This window comes from Dasypus novemcinctus, chromosome 8 (genome assembly GCF_030445035.2).
Source record: "Dasypus novemcinctus isolate mDasNov1 chromosome 8, mDasNov1.1.hap2, whole genome shotgun sequence".
NCBI classification, from domain to species: Eukaryota; Metazoa; Chordata; class Mammalia; order Cingulata; family Dasypodidae; genus Dasypus; species Dasypus novemcinctus.
The window spans coordinates 39,395,018-39,414,332 of NC_080680.1; the positions used below are offsets into that span (position 1 = coordinate 39,395,018).

Here is a 19,315-nt window from a genome sequence, read left to right on the forward strand (position 1 = left end):
AGAGAAATAAATAAAAATAAATAAATAAATCTTTTTTAAAAAAAGGTACAACCAGAAACAAAATCTAAGAAAGACTGTTTTGAAATCCCCTTGGCAGGTTTATTAATATTAAAATTTCCCCCTTAAACAACCACAGAAATAATAACCAATATAATCATTTATTAAGTCTTGATACTCAGCATTTATTTCTATCATTAGGCCATATTCTAACTTCCATCCCTTTCTCTTTTTGTAGCTTATATCCAAATACTACTAAAATTATACTTTCCTCTAAGCTCTCAACAAAGAAGGGGTAAAGGGATGCATAAAAATGTAAAAGAAACTCAATTATGAAAAACTAAAAAATGCACAAAAACAGAGCAAGAGAAGAACAGGTCAAAAGGCATATAAAAAGAAACATGCAGGTAGGTCAAAACAATGCCTATCATATCACAGGAATAAATAATTACTAAACAAAAACAAGTGGGGAGCTATGAGAACATATACTAGAGTAAATGGGATGAAGAAAGGTAAGATAATGCAAAGCAAACAAACATTCAAGTAAATCAGAAAAAGGAAAAAAAATGGAGATTGTATTAGTCAGCCAAAGGGGTGCTAATGCAAAATACCAGAAATTGGTCGGTTTTTATAAAGAGTATTTATTTGGGGTAGGAGCTTATAGAAACCAGGCCATAAAACGTAAGTTACTTCCCTCAGCGAAGTCTATTTTCACGTGTTGGAGCAAGATGGCTGCCAACATCTGCGAGGGTTCAGGCTTCTTGGGTTCTTCCCTGCCAGGGTCTTACTTCTTCCTGGGCTCAGGGTTACTCTCTTCCTCTCTCTCTTCCTCTTATTCGTCTTTCCTCTGTGAGCTTACTTTCCAGGGCTCCAGCTTAAGACTTTAGCATCAAACTCCAATATCAAAACTCCAAAATCAACACCCTCAACTCTGTCCTTTGCCATGCCTTTTATTTGTAAGTCCCCACCCACCAAGGGGTGAGAATTCAGTACCCTAATGACATGGCTCAATCAAAGCCCTAATCATAACTTAATCATGCCCAGGTACAGACCAGATTACAAATATAATCCAATATCTATTTTTGGGATTCATAACCATATCAAATTGGTATACACCACCCTCTGAATTCCAAAAAGACATTACAATATTTGAAAAAATCTTAAATCAGTAACAACAAGTATTAATTCATATCACAATCAATTTAAAGAAATAAAGTTTGTCTTGGGGCAAAGTTCTGTCTTCTATAGACCTCTGAGACTTACAAAACAATTTATTGTTTCCAATACACAAATGGACAAAGGATACATATTTGCATTACAATAAAGAGAAACTGGGAGAGAAATGAGAGTTCCGGTCCTCTCCAGTGCAGTAAACCTGCAGGGCATCCTTCATTGATTTCAGTCTGAGAGTTACTCTTAAGATGATGGTTTCTTCTCCTTGGTGCCTTATGGAAACCCACCCTTTCCACATGCTTGCCCAATGGCTATTTTCTTGGTTCCACCCTCAACAAGCATGTGGGTGTCAACCAAGCTCCAGACCTCACCCTCCAAGAGTGTTGGGGTGATTGCCACACCTGACCCAATATTTTGGGTTAGAGTCTTAAACAACCTAGTACAGTGACGTGAACACAACATTCCTCCTAACCTTTGGCATAAAGGCTCAACCCTCTGAGAGCAATGAGTTGACCACCTGGCCTTCCCCTACCTTTGGCATACAGGCGCTACCCTCTCAGAACAATGAGTTGACCACCTGGCTTTCCCTACCCTTTGGGGGGCAGGTCCACCCTTCTCAGACATGTGGGGGTGCTGACCTTAACCGCCCTAATCCTTGGGGAATGTGCGCTACCTTCTCTGCACCCTGGGGCAGCAAAACTCTCCCAGAGATCAGATAGAAACATCCACCTTCTTCAACTGCTCATGCAAACTCACCCTCTCTGAACATGGGTGGGGTTTCTCTCTTGGCCCAAGGTGATGTCTTCTTTATTTTTTAAAGACTTATTTTATTTATTTCTCTCCCCTCCCCTCCTCCCCCCCCCCCCCCCCCCCACTGTCTGCTTTCTTGTATCCATTCGCTGTGTGTTCCTGTGTGTCCTTTTGCATTTTTGGTGGCACCGGGAATCTGTGTCTCTTCTTTGTTGCATTATCTTGCTGCGTCAGCTCTCCGAGTGTATGGAGCCACTCCTGGGCAGCTGTGTGTTTTTCGTGCAGGGCAGCTTTCCTTGCAGGGCACGTTCTTTGCACATGGGGCTTTCCTGCACAGGGGACATCCCTGCATGGCATGGTACTCCTTGTGCACAGCAACACTGCATGTGGGCCAGGAGGTTCAAACCCTGGACCTCCTATACCGTAGGCAGACGCTCTATCTGTTGAGCCGCATCCTCTTCCCCACAAGGTGATGTCTTAATTCCAGACCTCAGCTTCCATGGTTTTTCTCTTAAAACTGTTTCTCCTTCAATCTCTCCTTTCCATATCCCTTTCAGTCCAAGCTGGCAGTGGTTTTATTCATACAGTCCTCTCAAAAATCTTGCTGGTTTAGCATGCAAGAAGCAGGGGTCCAAGCCATGAGAAAGTAAGACTTTCCACAGGTCTTTCTAAGATAACTGCATCTTCAATCCTGATTTATAAGTTACATGTTTAGTTAAGTCCTCCAATGGGGCACTTTCTTCTGGAAGCTTGATTTTCAGAGGCTTGGAATTTCCAGAATTAGCTTTTGTTTTCTTTGTGCCTGACAGTTCAGTCCTCAGCATATCTCTCATCTAGCAGTTTGCTATAAGCTGCAAGCAGAAGCCAAGCCACATTCCTTGGATTTCCTTTGGAAGTTTCTTCAGCTAAATGCCCAGGCTCACCATTTTCAAATTCTGCTTTCCATAAAACACCAGGAGTTAATTTTGCTAAGTTCTCTGCAATTTTAAAACATGGATTGCCTTTCTTCCAGTTTCCAGTAATAGTTTCATCACTTACTTCTAAGTCATCATAAAAAGTCTCTTTAGCATCCATATTGCTATCAACAGTCTCTTCAAAGCAATCTAGGCCTTTTACATCAAGCATCTTCTCACAATTCCTCCAAAACTACCCCTTGCTCATTCATAAAATTGTCCCAGCATTTTGGTAATTACAAAAACACTTCCCCACTGCTTGGTACCAAATTTGGTATTAGTCAGCTAAAGGGGTGCTGATGCAAAATACCAGAAACTGGTTGGTTTTTATAAAGGGTATTTATTTGGGGTAGGAGCTTACAGAAACCAGGCCATAAAGCATAAGTTACTTCCCTCACCAAAGTCTATTTTCATGTGTTGGAGCAAAATGGTTGTTGACATATGCAAGGGTTCAGGCTTCCTGGGTTCCTCCCTTCCAGGGTCTTGCTTTTTCCCATGCTCAGTGTTACTCTCTTCCTGGGATTTGCTTCTCTTTCCTCTGTGAGTTTACTTCCCAGGGCTCCAGCTTAAGACTTCAGCATCAAACTCCAACATCAAAAACCTCAATTCTGTCCTTTGCCATGCCTTTTATCTGTGAGTCCCCACCCACCAATGCCCTAATGACACTGCCCAATCAAAGCCCTAATCATAACTTAATCATGCCCAGGTATGGAGTCAAAGAACAGATGTGGGGGGTGGGGAGTATATGGGGACCTCATATTTTTTTAATGTAACATTAAAAAAATTAAGAGAAAAAAAAAACAGTACAAAAAAAAAAAAAAAAGAACAGATGTATGGGCAAGACAGAGTAAAGCAGAGGGAGAAGGCCACAAACATAGCCATATATTTTTCCAATCTAATAATATTTATTTCCATTCCAACCTTGGAGCAATATTTAAAGTAATACATTAAAAGAACTGAATCTTTAGTCCAAATTGTGGTCTTAAAAACATATATCACAGTGAGATTAGAGATAAAACAGCAGCCTCAGTAAGTTTATGAAGCAGATAAGATCGCAGCTAAGATAATTCAGTCATATTTGGAGCAAAATTAATATTAGTGGTAAACTCCCCAATTAAATTATCAATGACCTGACAAAGGACTCTCAAAGATTTACTTTTTTACCTGTAGAGAAGTAAAATCTGAAAGAATTAAAAGCACTGACTTAATGACTATTTGCTATAAAATTATAATACATACAATAAAACAGTAAGAGACAAATTTTATTATGTATGATAAAGCCAAAAAAATTTTAAAGCATCTAATTTGAATACATACTAATTAGTACATTCTTTACAACTTTTCTCTTAAAGAATCATCTATTTTTGCTTAGGTTTTTCCCTAAAAATTAAGACTTACCACCCATGGTCTTTTAGCTTCAAGCATCTCAATTAAATCTAAGTGTCGTTTACGTTCATAGAACCTTTCCACGTCTTGTTTATATCTTTCATTCCTTTGAATCATTTTCTCTAGATATTCAGTTTTCTCTTTACATGAGGTCTAAATAAATATTTGTTGAACAATTAGTTTAACTGAAAAAAGACAACAGGTCAAATCTTTAAACAATGAAAAAGATACAAATACTAGCAAAACCTCAAACTGAAAAAATTACATAGTCTTCTTAATAACTGTATAAAAAGTAATACCCAGGCCTGAATTCTGGTGGAGGCTCTACAGTTTAATAGCCATGTGATCATGGGGAATCCCTATAAATCTGAGCCCAGACACTCCTTGTCTAAAGAAGCAATTTACTTAATATAGGTGAAAGCTCAACCGAAGCTAAGTGATATACAAAAGATAAGTGATATTATTATAATTAATATGTTACAGACATTCATAACATAAGGACTTGGAAACAGATGAGAAAAGGCTAAAAATTCAGCCTGTATATTACAAAGGAACAAATACAAAGATGTACTCAAAACCTAGTATGATATGTGCCTGATTTCTTTCAGGGGAGGGTAGATAGTTTAGGTATTTCAGGTGGGAGTATTAAATTATTTGATGCAAGGAAAGGTAAACAGGCTGAAGGTAATAGCTGAAGTAGGATAAAAAAATTTATAAATGCTCAGAACAATTCCTTTGGTGATTCACTCTGAATAGGCATAATAATAAAAACAATTATAACAAAATACCTACTATCAACTAGAGACTTACTATAGGAAAGAGCATTTGTTTACATGATTTTTTATTATGAAAATTTAATTTATTTTGGTTCCTGGGTCAACATACACCTTGTCAAATGGTATGTTACAAAATGACATTTTTATTTATATGCTTATTAATGGTGAAAATAAAAATACAACACTGCAACTGAACATCTTACAAAGCCTAGCCCCAAGGTATTGAAAAAATACATGGGTTCTATAGAGGCACATATTAAAAGCTGCATGTTATCTGCTGTATATTAGCCATAGTTTTCTATGAGGCCTGGCACATAGTAGGTCTTTAATAAATACTAAATGAATGAATAATACTGTAACTTCCTGAGAGAAAAAATATTCTAATACTGTTATGGGTTCCTTAGAAATTCAGTTAATAACATATATTTGCTGAAATGATTGTCAAATTTTCCAACCTTTATATTATTAAATGAATTCTCATTTTTTGTTTGTTATTTTAATTGATGTTAGCAACACAATCCTGGATGAAAAATATCACAAAAATATAAATTTATTCAATGAATCAGAACAATAGTCACTCTTCCACATCTTCAGACTTAGAAATCAATGAGGGAAAATTAAAATGAGTTGTCTGTTTTTAAATACCTCCAGTTGTTTTTCTTTCTCTCTGAAGTTTTTGAGTTCACAGTGATACCTGTGCATTTCTGGAGGACCAATTGACTTCTCAGTAGCTTCAAGGAGTTCAATTTTGCTGAGTTTAGCAAATTCCCCAACTTTGTCCTAGAGTACAGAAATTAAATATCAGCAGCTATTATAATTTACAAATATCTTCAAAATGTATTAACTTGATGAAATCTGTCAAGATGGAATTTGTTTGAGAAAAACATCTTTGATAAGTGACTCTTACTATAAACCTATGACCTTTGATATTTTATTCTTTAAAATAATAAAAAACAAACTTAGGGAATGAAGTATTTCCTTCCTTTTTGAGAACCTTTAAAATTTTTCTGTCAATATTTTCAGATTGAAATGTTTTAATCCACATAACAGTTTTTGTGAAAAGGAGAAAAAAATAATCCTTTGAATTGAAATGACCATTAAAAAAATCTATCACACATTAGTCAGAATGTTAGAAAAAGTTTTTTTTAAATGGGGGCAATATTAAACATCTACTTCTAGAGAGTCTGACATCAGCTAATAAATGCAAAAAAGTTGGCAATTTTAAAATGTTCTTTAATTTGGACATATGTAATCAAAATGATCATTTCTGAAAAGAAAGAAAATGATCTATAATTTAGTAAATAGTATTGAAAGACAAATTTAAAAGATAATTGATGTTATTTTAGCATTTAACATGCACTATCAGGAATTTTTATTTTTACTGAACACATTTAAAATATAAGAAGATTTTAGAAGATACGTCAGTAGATTTAAGAGAGTTTTAGCATATCAAATGTTTTATATAAACAAATACATTAAACTGTTGTTATCTACACAATTTTAAGAGCCCACGAATGGAATTACAGAGCTATCCAAGCTGTCTTTGTACTTAAAAATAATACAACTCTATTTCTTTTAAAATACTCTATAATTCACATTCTGTATGAATTGAAATTTGTTAGTTACAATCTAATAAGATAATACTAATATTTTAAGTAATGAAACACTACACTTTATACAGAACTGTTAGTATTATGAGTGCTATGTTCAATTTAAATAGTGGCCATTACAATATCTCTTGAAAAAGTATTTACATTTTTATTTGGCATAAAGAAAAACCATTATATACAAAATTTTCCCATCTTTACATTTATTTTTTTCATACCTGAGGGAGAAATTGACAAAGGTTGCCCACTTGAATATTTAAGGCTGCAACCTGCTCTTCTACTACTTTCTGGGTTGTAGATTTTTTGTTGATGAACCAAAAGGACTGATTCTTTGCCACATCAATCTCACGGGTGATTACAAGATTTCCAGAAGCCCTGAACCTAATTAAAATAATTTAAAAGATCTTTATATTCAAAACAAATACATTATTGGAAAAATAAAATTTCCAAAATTCTCTTACACCAAAGGTTGCCAGATAGAATTATCAGAATTTTTAGTCCTTTTGCTATTTGGGCCCTTCAAAAGAAGGAAGTCTTGACATTTTACTAGTAATAATACATAATTGACCATGTGTAAATTACTACTTATTTAACATTCAAAACAAATTAAAATGAAATAAAATAAAATGAAAAGAAATGTCAATACTAATTCCCAAGCACCGCCAGATGATTCACATATCTGGAGTTCCTTATCCTTTAATCAATATGCTATTCTTCAATCACATGCATTCACTACAATTCAAAATGGGTAGTATATTAAAGCATACAAAAGTTAAACCCTTAAACAATCCCCCTTGGCAAATGTATGAATGAAACCGACTCTTGCATAAACATTTCCAGAAATCAAAATTAGCCTCCTCACACAGTGACCCGTGGCTTCCTTAACTTGTACTCTACTCTGAATTCAGTGGTGACTGTATCATATGGCCATAAAGGAACATATAGTAATATAGAATCTGAAAGGAGGGTATTTACTTATTTCTTGCTTTTAGAAGTACTACTGCTCCACACCTCCCATCTATTCATCCATCTTCTTCACTGGGAATCAGAAGCATGTGGTAGAAAGATAAATTATTGGTACCCAATGGCTAAATGACAGTGATAATTTGTATATGTTGTATATTGTAATCATAACATTTCAAAACAGTAAGATTTTAGCTATAAAATAAAAAGTAGGTGTTAAACTTTCCTCTCCAGCGGAGTGACTAATAATGTACCCTTAAACAACTGTTGTTTAATAACAGATAAAATATTAGATATTTAACAGATAAATAACAGATAAATATTAAATAACAGATAAAATATTAAAACATCTTCAAAGATGCATTGATAAGTTACCATGAAAGTAAGGAATTCTGGCCAAAATCCCAGGGAAGGTGGGAACCCAAGAGTGAGAAAATGAAACTGGCTTTCACCTAGAGGCCATCTACCCAACCAGGTGACCCTGAGCATTCATTTTCATGATCTCCGGGTACTTCGATGGGAGGAGGGTTGCTGTTAAAGCCCAGAGCTACGCGTAAACCAACCCTAAAAGGCTATGCCCTTCATGTAAGAGTAAAGTAGAAATACTACATTGCCACCATCACTAGGGACAGCAAGGTAAATTGCCTATCTTACAGTATAGCTTTAATTTGTGAAACAAAAAAATCTCCTTTGAGGGTTACTAACCACAAATCATCCTCAAACACCCTCAAAACTTGTATCTTGAGCTTACATGACTTACTGAAGACGTTCAAAACTACTTGACTTGAGAATTTTGTATATTGTGATCCTGGACTGAAATTAATGAATGGCCTTGACAGAAGTTAAAATTCCCTCTGCAAGAATCTACCTTTATTCTCAAAGAATTAGCACAGCTAAAGTTCAAAGAGAAATGAGCAGCTCACTAGAAACACATACAAAAACTAGTCAAAATAAAGCAGAATCATAGTGGAATTAAGGGACTCAAATATAAACCAAGTGTGTTAACTTTGTTTTAAGAAACAAAAGAGGATTGAAAATAAGTAAACAACAAATACATATGAAAAAGACCCCAAAAGAATTAAATCTAGAATGTAAGAGACCAAAGGAAAAAAAAAAAAAAAAAAAATATATATATATATATATATATAAGAAAGAGACATTAAGAAACATGGACGACTGATTAGGAAAGTCTAACATATCCAATAAGTGTTCTAGAAGGAGGGTAGACAGAGAATGGGACAGTGGCATTTGAGAGATAATAGATAAGAACTTTCAAAAACTGATGAAAGAAGCCAAACCAGAGATTAAAAATAAATTTAGGCAGCGGACTTGGCCCAGTGGTTAGGGCGTCCGTCTACCACATGGGAGGTCTGCAGTTCAAACCCCGGACCTCCTTGACCCGTACCTCCTTGACCCGTACATACGCAGTGTTGATGCGCACCGCGTAGGGGAGCCCCACGCGCAAGGAGTGCGCCTGTGAGAGCCGCCCAGCGTGAAAGAAAGTGCAGCCTGCCTAGGAATGGCGCCACCCACACTTCCCGTGCAGCTGAGGACAACAAAAGCAGACAAAGAAACAAGATGCAGCAAAATAGACACAGAGAACAGACAACAGGGGGAGGGGGGTAATTAAATAAATAAATAAATATTTTTAAAAAATAAATAAATAAAATAAATTAAAAAAAATAAAGCCACATCTAGATACAGGTCATAAAACTATAAAACACCAAAAACCAAGAAATTATTTTAAAGCATCTTAAGAGAAGGAGAAACTAAGAATAGATTCACATCAGAAGGCAATGGAATTATACTTTGAATGCACTGGAACAAAGACTTGTCAACAATATAGAATTTTAGATCATGCAAAAACATCTTTCAAGAATTAGAGCAAAATAACATTATTTTCCACCAACTGTGCCATGAAAAGATTTTCATTAGAAGTTTAAAGAATGTACTTCTAGCAGAAAGTGGTCCTAGACAGAAGATGAGAAATGCAAGAAAGAATGAAAAGCAAAGCAAACAGAAAATGCATGGGATAATTCTAAACAAACATTTATAGTATATATTAATAATAACTATTGTCTTAAGAAATTTTTTTAAAAGGCAGAATTTAAAAAGCATATAAGTTCAGGAAAGAGGTTATTAAAATCAAAATACTCTAAGGACTTCAACTGTTGGATAGGAGGCTAAAGATCATAACTGTAGACTCTGGTAAGTATTAAAAATTCTAGTAGTCACTAAAATAACAAAAAAATGCATCACTTCCAAAACAAAGAAGGAAAAATGAAACAAACAAAATACTTAAATGAAGGAAAGAGAAAAAATACTGAAAAGTGGGACAAATAAAAAGCACAGAAGGGGATAAAAATAAGTTGAAATATATGGTAATTACAATAAACAGAAATGGTCTAAATGTTTTAAAGACTAGATTAAAAAATAAAACCCAACCATACTTGTTTAAGTGAGATACAAAAAATATAGAAAATCTGACATGAATGAAAAAAGATAACCAGGAAAATACTAAAAAGAGAAACTTGCTAACAATAGCAGATTAAACAGACTGTAGGGCAAAAAGCATCAAAAGATAAAGAGCTCTATATATAATAAAAAGTTCAATTCAGCAGGAAGATAGAGCAATTTGAATCTTTAGTGCAACTAATAATGTCCTTAAAATACATAAGCAAAAATTGATAGGACAAGCGTAAATGAAAAAACTCCTTAGAGCAAGGATTCTTAACCTTTTGTTTCATGGACCCCTTTCCCAGTCAGGGGAAAACCACAGACCCCTTCTCAGAATGAAGCAGCAGATAGATTTATGACACTCAACCAGCATCAGGTCTAACAACTACCATAATTTTGAAGTGTGGATAAGCAAAAGCGATTTTTCGAAATATTCAACAACTGCAATGTAATATGAAATGAACACTACTGTAATTTACTGCATACATTCATAAGTGAAGGAAATGCTGGATTTCAGTTAGAGGTTAGAGAAAATAAATAAAGACAATAAGGTGATTTTTTCCAAATCAAGCTTAGGGACCCCGTGAAATCTTTCCACATACCCCTGGTTAAGAACCCCTGCCCGAGAGGGATACTGTAATACGCATTTCTCAGTAACAAATGAATTGATCTGATAACTGATATCAGCAAAAATATAGACAACTTAGCAATATAATTAATAAACACGAACTAAGGAAAAATATGGAACATTGCACTCAAGAGCAGAATACTCACTCATTTCATCAAATGAAGAACATTTATGAAAGCTTGCTACAAAAAAACTAGGCTCAAGGAATCTGAAAGAATTGGTAACATAAAGATTTTATCTTTTTTAACCATACTGCAACCAAAGTGGAAATCAATAATAAAAATATAATAGGAAAATCACAAAATTAGAATTAGAAATGACTTCTAATTAAGAACTCAATGAAAATGAAGAAAATATTCAGAACAGAAAAATAGAAAAATACTATATATATATATATGATGTAGCTAAAGCAAATGAGAGGGAAAATTTTAACATTAACTATATCTTAGGGAAAACAAGACTGAAAATTAGTATAGCAACTGTACATTTCAAGAAATGAGGAAAAGTACAAAAATTAAAATTAGGAAAAAACCACAAAAGAAACCCTAAGTTTCAAGAGGATTGGTAAAGTCTAACAAAATAGAAAAACAATGATATAATACAAAAAATAACAATACAAAAGTTGGTTCATTGTAAAGCCTTTTTACTGACAAATCAAATTTTTCTCATTAATAAAATAGGAGGGCATAAATGAAAGAATAAAGTAACTACAGATGACAAACAATAAGTATATGTAAAAGATATTATTCATGCCAATAAAATTTAAAACTAAGAAAATATGGAAAAATTCTCAGAGAAGTACAAATTACCAGTGATTCAAAAAAGAAACAAAATCTAAATAATACAGTACCATTAAATAAATTAAATAAATGGCTAGTTTTAAAAAGAAAAACACACACCAAAAGTCCCACAAAAATGCCAGGTCCAGATGATTTTATCTAATAACTTCTACCAAACATTCAAACAACAATTATCTTTGATACAACTCCAGAGTAGAGAAAAAAATACACTCCCCAACCCATTTTTATGAGTCAAGTTTCTTGGATATTATAACCTGATAAGAATAGTTAAAGAAAGGAAAATTTCAGGACAATATCACCCTTGAATACAGATGCTAAAATCCTAAATAAATTAGAAAACTAAATCCAGCATTTAAAAAAAAGCATATTGGGTTTATGTAAGAATGCAAAATGGTTAAACATCAGGAAATTAGTATCTTATTTTTTCAATTAAAATAATATGATCAACTCAAGAGACATTGATAAAATTTATTAGCTATTCATGATTAAAAGTATACCAAATTAGGAAGAGAATATCCCCAACCAAATGAAGGGTATTTTCCAAAATCCTACATTATCTCATTTCACTGCAGGCACACTGGCATTCTTCTGTTCCTCAAAATATCAAGCCTATCTCCACCTTGAATTCTTTGACAAAACTGTTTGATCTGCCTAGAATATGCTACTTCCAGATCTTCTTAAGGTTGGTTCCTTTTTATCATTCAGTTCCCGACTCAAAAATAGTCTCAAGAGGCATTTCCATGGGAGCGGATACAGCTCAAGTGGTTGAACGCCCGTTTCCCATGTAGAGGTCCCGGGAAGGAAGAAAGGGAGAAAGAGGGAAGCTGAGAAGGAAGGAGGGAAGGAAGGAAAGAGAGGAGGAATGAAAGAGGGGAGGAGGGAAGGAAAAAAGGGAAGGGGGGCTCTGTGTCAGTTTGAAATTATTTATGAATCCCCAAAAAGAGAATTATGTTTATAAATTGGTCTGTGCCTCTGGGTGTGATACCCTTTGAATGCACTAGATTCAGATGACATGTCTTGATTACATTATCTGTTAAGATTAGGGTTTTGAATCGACCACCTCAGTAGGGTATGACTCAGGGTTGAGTCCCCGCCCCTTTGGTGGGGTGATATAATGGACACTCACTCAAGTAGACACACAGGAAGAGAGGGATAGAGATCCATAAACACGCAGAAGAGACAGCTTTGATCCTGGAGCCCCAAGGAGAAATGACACAAAGAAACAAGCCCTATGCAAGCCTGTAGCTGAGAGAGAGGAAGGCTGAACCTTTGCAGAGGTCAGCAACCATCCTTCCTGCTTTAACACGTGGCAACTGATTTTGGTGAGAAAGCAACCTTGAGATGGACTCTTTAGGGTCTTGTAACTGTAAGCTTTTACCCCAAATAAATACCCTTTTAAAAAGCCAACAGATTCCTGGTGCTTTGCATCAGCATTCCTTTGGCTGACTAATATAGGGCCTTTCCATAACACTCAATGAGAATAAATAAAACCATCATTTCCACCCAAACCGTGTCAAAGTCAACAATGAGCTCAAAATTGCTAAATCTAAATGTAAATACTTCATCCTCATTTTACCTATGAGCAGCATCAGACTGAGATGTTCACTCCCTCGTCCTTAAAGCATTCTCTTTCCTTGTTTTCCAGGTATTATATTCCTCTGACTCACTAGCAAAATTCTTCCTATGCTCAACCTCTAACTGCTCCAGTCCAAAAGGGTTTAATATTTCTTAGAACTCTTCTTTCCTTTACCCATACCTTTTCCCTCGGTGATTTTATTCATCTGTATTTACTGATGATTCCCCAAATGCATTATCTTCAGCCCTGACTCCTCCCAGAACCACAGATTTATATATTTAATTATCCACATTTCTACCTGAATTTCTAATAAGCACCTCAAACTTTATTCTCTATTTTACTGATTCTGAAAAGCACCCTCTCTCTCTTTAAAAACAACATTCTAACAGTTCTCAAATTGGGGTGCACATTTCAAACTGTTTGTGTCACAATTTAATTGGAAGTTTATCTCACAAGTAATAGCATCCTAAATTCAATAAAATATGATCTACTCCAAAATGAACTTCTGTTCTTACCCCCAAAACCTCTTGCAGCAGGTTTCTCAAACTCTGTTAATGGAAACTCCATCCTTCCGGTTATACATGCCAGATACCCTGGAGTCCTTCCCAATGCCTTTTTTCTCCCACATCCTACATCTAATTCAAGAGCAAATCTTCTGCGCTCTTACGTTCAAACTATGTCTGTATTCTGACCACTTTTCACCACCTCCACTGCTGCTATTACCATGGTCCAAGTAACCTTCATCTATCGCTCATCTGAATTACAATCAGCACTTAAGGATATCTTTGCTTTTGCCTTTGCTCTCCTACAGTCTATTCTCCACACAGCAACCCAATTGATCTGGTTAAAATTTAAATTAGATCTTCTCATTCTTCTGCTGAAAACCTGTTGGCTTCCCATCATATTCAAAATAAAAGTCCTTAGTTTGTCTACAAGGCCCTATGAGCTGGCTCCCTGAAATTTACATACCTTATCTTCTATTCTCTTCTTACTGGCCTCTACTTGAGGGCTTTAGGATTTTACAGATCCATCTACCTCAAATGTTCTTGCCCCAAATATCTGTACATCTCACTCTCTTACCTTCCTCATGTCTTTGCTCAAATGCCTCCTTCTCAGTGAGGCCATTCTTGATCACCCTAATTAAAACTTTAAACCTATCCTGGCACAACCTATCACCTCTTATCCTCCTTTCCTGCTTTATTTTCCTTAGTTATTCTCTGTACCCTCTCATGCCACTGAAAATAAATTCCACCAAGGTAAACTGCAGTTTCCCCAAAATACAGGCACTCAATAAATAATTGATAAATGATTGTATAAGTTCATGCCAAAGATTATTCTACCTACCATACCACTTAACGAGTGTGTGGGCAGACAATGCATTTGTTTAATAAAATCACAATTTCAACAACTAATGCTGAACTGTTTCGTGTTCGACAATGAAGGTTGATCACAATGTAATTTGGGGAATTTGGGGAAAGGAAACCTGTCCTTGTTGCCAGACTTGGTAACAGAATTCTGGTTAATGATAAATAGTTAGATTATTGGAGCAAGTAGCTACTTCACAGCTAGAAGTCTACGTCTTTAGATAAGAGAAAATAAATAGAACTTGGTGGCTGGGAGTAGAAAAGCAGAGGTGCTTAAGATCTGCAGCTACTACTAGACTTTTCAAACTTAAATGTTAATATTCTCTCTGTATTTTATAAATAAACCTGGTTAGTATATTGGTTTCATTTTCAATATCTAAGAAAGCAGCAATCAACCAATGGTATCAAGGCTAATACAGGAGTATATATGGCAGTATTTTTTAAAATTTGAGAGATGTCACATATCATAAATCCACCATTTAAAAATAAACAATTCAGTGGCATTTAGTACATTCACAAGATTGTATATCACCACCACTCTCTAATTCCAGAATTTTCATCACTCCAAAATGAAACCCCACGCCTACTGACAGTGTCCTTTCCCTACTCCCCTCCTACCCTGGCACTCACCAACTTACATTCTGTCTCTACAGATTTGCCTATTCTGGATATTTTATATAAATGGAATCATACAATATGTGTCCTTTTGTGTTGGGATTCTTTCACTAGGCATAATGTTTTCAAGGTTCTTGTGTGTTGTACTATGTATCAGTATTTCATTATTTTTTATAGTTGATTAACATTGCATTGTAAGGATATACCACATTTTGTTTATACATTATGAACCCCACATGAATTATGTAGAATTTTGAATAAGATTTATTGTCAAAGTGTGGAAATGAACAGAGTTGATGGTAACACATTACAGTGAGTATAACTAACACTGCTGGATTTATAAATGTGACTGTGGCTGAAAGGGGTTGTCTGTGGAAGTAAATGTCAACTGAAAGGAAGCTAGAGAATAATCTAGGGAAGTATAACAATGATTTCGGTAGTAGATAAAGATTGCGGTTAATGGTATAAATATAAGAATGTTTTTTGTAAATTCAGAACTTTTACTATAAACTTACTGTTTATGTATGTGCATGTGTGTATGATATACCTCAATAAAATTTTATTTTTAAAAAAACTGTGAACTTATAAAATATGCACATCATCATACAGGACTCCCATATATCATCCCACCAACAACACTTTGTATTATTGTGAAACATTTGTTATTAACTGTGAAAGAACATCATCAAAATATTACTACTGACTACAGCCTTATACCTTTACATTTGGTCTAAGTTCATAACTTTTCCTATGCACTTATTGCTTGAATATGTTCATCTATTAGTGACACACTTGATTAAAATTTAATTTTAAAAAGATTTACAGAAGCCATGGGGGCAAAAAAAACATATTAAGAATTTGTCTTTAGCTTGTCAACCATTCTTTCACCAAGTTCAAGGTCCCACCCCACATCAGAATCTGTGGTACAATTATCACAAATGCAGACTTCTGGCATTCACCCAATAGCAATTTTTGTATGAACATGTTTTCATTTCATTTGGGTATATACTCATGAGTAGAACAGCTGGGACAAGTGGTAATTATATGTTCAACTTTTTGAGGATTTGTCAAACCATCTTCCAAAGCAAGTACATTATTTTACATTCCCACTAGCAATGTAGGATTCCAATTTCTCCATATCGTAACAAACACTTGTTATTGTCCATATTTTTTATTATAGCCATCCTAGTGGGTGTGAAGTTGTATCTAATGCTTTTGACTTGCATTTCCTGAATAACTAATGAAGCTGAACATCTTTTTCATGTGCTTTATTGGCCATTTGTATATCCTTGGAGACATGTCTATTTAATTGTCCACTTTTAAACTGGGTTGTCTATTGTTACAAGAATTCTTTATGTATTCTGGATACACACCCTTATCAAATATATAATTTGCAAATATTCCCTGCCATTCTGTGGAATTTTTTAAAAAAGATTTTATTTTTTTATTTATTTCTCTCCCACCCCACCCCCCAGTTGTCTGCTCTGTGTCCATTCACTATGTTCTTCTGTGTCCGCTTGTATTCTTGTCAGCGACACTGGGGATCTGTGTCTCTTTTTGTTGCATCATCTTATTGCGTCAGCTCTCCCCGTGTGTGTGACCCTACTCCTGGACAGACTGCACTTTTTTCGCATGGGTGGCTTTCCTTACGAGGTGCATTCCTTGCGCGTGGGACTCCCCTATGCGGGCGTCACCCCTGCGTGGCACAGCACTCCTTGTGCACATCAGCACTGCGCATGAGCCAATTCACCACACAGGTGAGGTGGTAGGTGGATGCTCTATCCACTGAGCCAAATTCGCTTCTCTGGAATGTCTATTAACTTTGTTGAATGTGTCTTCTGATGCATAAAAGTTTTAAATTTTGATGGAATCCAAGTTATTTTTCCTTTTGTTGTTTATACTTTTGGTGTCATATCTAAGAAACCACTGCCTAATCCATGGTCATAAAGATATACACCTGTTTTCTAGTTTTAGCTTTTACATTTAGGTTTGCTCCATTTGAGGTAATTTTTTGCATAATAGGTAAGGTAGAATTAGAGTGTTCCCCTCTCTTTTTTTTTTTTTTTTTTTGGCACATGGATATCCACTTGTTCCCAGCACCATTTGAAAAGTCTTTTGTTTTTAACCATTAAATGGTCTGCTACCCTTGTCAAAATCTATTGACCACAAATGTATGGGTATATTTTATATTTCCAGACTCACAATTCTATTCCATTGATCTATATTAGGTTAGTACCACACTGTCTTGATTACTATAAGATGTGTAGTAGGTTTTGAAATAGGAAGTGTGAGACTACCAACTTTATTCTTCCTTTTTAAGACTGTTTTGGCTATTGTGGATTCCCTGTAATTCCATGAGTATTGGGATCAGCTTGTCCATTTCTGTAAAAGACGTTGAAATTTGGATAGGTATTGCACTGAATCTATACATCAATTTGAGAACTTCTGCCATCTTAACAATATCAAGTCTTCCATTCTTTAAACACAGTGTATCTTTTCATTTAAGTCAGTCTTCTTCAATTTCTTTCAATAATATTTTGCAGTTTTCAGTGTACAGGTTTTCCAATTCCTTGTTTAAATTTATCCTCAGACATTTTATTCTTTTTAATGTTACTGTAAATGGAACTGTTATTGTTCATTACTAATGTACAGAAATAAATTGATTTTTGTATATGAATCTAGTATCCTACAACTCTGCTGGAATCATTTATTAGCTAATTGTTTTTATCAATTCTTTAAGAGTTTCTATATATATAAAAGCATGTCATTTGCAAATGGAGTTACTTCTTCCTTTCCAATCTATATGCCTTTTTCTTCCTTTTCTTGCCTAACTACCCTACCAAGAACCTTCAGGAATGGTGAATAGAAGTGGCAAGAGTAGACATCCTTGTCTTGTTTTTGATCTTACAGGCAAAGTTTTCAGTGTTCAACAGCAACTATGAAGATAGCCATGAGTTTTTCAGAGGTACTCTTAATTAGATTGAGAAAGTTCTTTTCTATTCCTAGTTGGTTGTTTTGATCATGAAAGGGTTTTGGGGAAGCGGTTGTAGCTCAAGAAATTGAGCTCCCATATTCCAAATGGAGAACCCAGGTTCGATCTCTGGAACCTCCTGGTAAAAAAAGAAAAAAGGGGTCCCAGACCTGTGTGGTGAGGCAAAGGCCCAAGTGATGCACTAAAAAAAAGACAATGACGCAACCAGATTGGGGGGGGGGGAAAGAAAATTGAAAGAAAAATTTTTTAAAAAAAAGGGTTTTGGATTCTGTCAAATGCTTTCTCAATCTATTCAGATGATTTGGCAATGACTTTTATAAGTCTCTTTGACAGCTGGTACATTTGGTATCCTTTTCTCAGAATCAAGAACTCCTAAGATTATTCCTTCCCCAATAAATGTAAGCTTCCACATATATTGCTATTTTCCTTTCCTAACTATCAAACCAATAAAGTCATACTCCTTACACAGGTGACCACTTCTCTTTATAGCCTTCATCACTGCAGTAATGTCTCTGCAATTCTTGAGTCACCAATTCTTTGCAAATTTTTTTTAAATTTAAAAATTTAATAAGCTAATAGAAAAATGAGCAGAAGGCAAAGATAAATCCCAGATAAATACAAATGACTTTTAAATATATGAACAGATGCTGAAACTTTCATCTTTGAAAATAAATCACTGTATCCTTGGCATGGAACTCTAAATAACTGAACTAAGTCTCTAGTAAAGAAGGCACACTAAAAGAAAAAATTATTGTAATACCTTTTCATGTTTCTGCTTTTTTTTTTCCCCCAAAGATTTATTTATTTATTTATTTCCCCCCTTGCGGCTTGTTCCTTTCTTTACTGTCTCCTCTCTGTGTCCATTCGCTGCACGTTTTTTCTGTATCTGCTGTCTCCCTTTGTTGTGTCATCTTGCTGCGTCAGCTCTCTGTAGCTCATGGGCCAGCTTGCCTTCACAAGGACAACCCAGGGCCTCCCACATGGTAGACAGGAGCCCAACTGATTGAACGCCACTTCCCAGTTTCTGCTCATTTATATTTTTCCTATTTGCCTATTTTGTCTCTCTTGTAAATTATCTTTGTCCATTCTTCTTGTTTATAATCAAAACAATTGTGAAAGTAATATAGATATATTTTTATAAAAATTTTAAAATTTCAAAAGTATACAATGTGAAAAAATGAAAATCTCCTTCACATACACCTTTATATACCACTACCTTCTCCCTTGAGGAGAATGGTAAAATACTCCTTTAACATGGTTGTTACATAGGGGTGTATC

The 19,315-nt window shown here is 35.0% G+C and overlaps 1 protein-coding gene across 1 annotated transcript in view; it reads right to left on the minus strand.

The window, feature by feature from the left end:
* SMC5 (structural maintenance of chromosomes 5) overlaps nt 1-19,315 on the minus strand; it is a 140,699-nt gene that overhangs the window by 103,752 nt on the left and 17,632 nt on the right. The window contains exons 4-6 of the mRNA XM_058301326.2: nt 6,861-7,023; nt 5,681-5,815; nt 4,272-4,412 (exon numbers count right to left, since the gene is read on the minus strand). Coding sequence (XP_058157309.2) covers nt 4,272-4,412; nt 5,681-5,815; nt 6,861-7,023 — 439 coding nt within the window. The remainder of the gene's footprint in view (nt 1-4,271; nt 4,413-5,680; nt 5,816-6,860; nt 7,024-19,315) is intronic.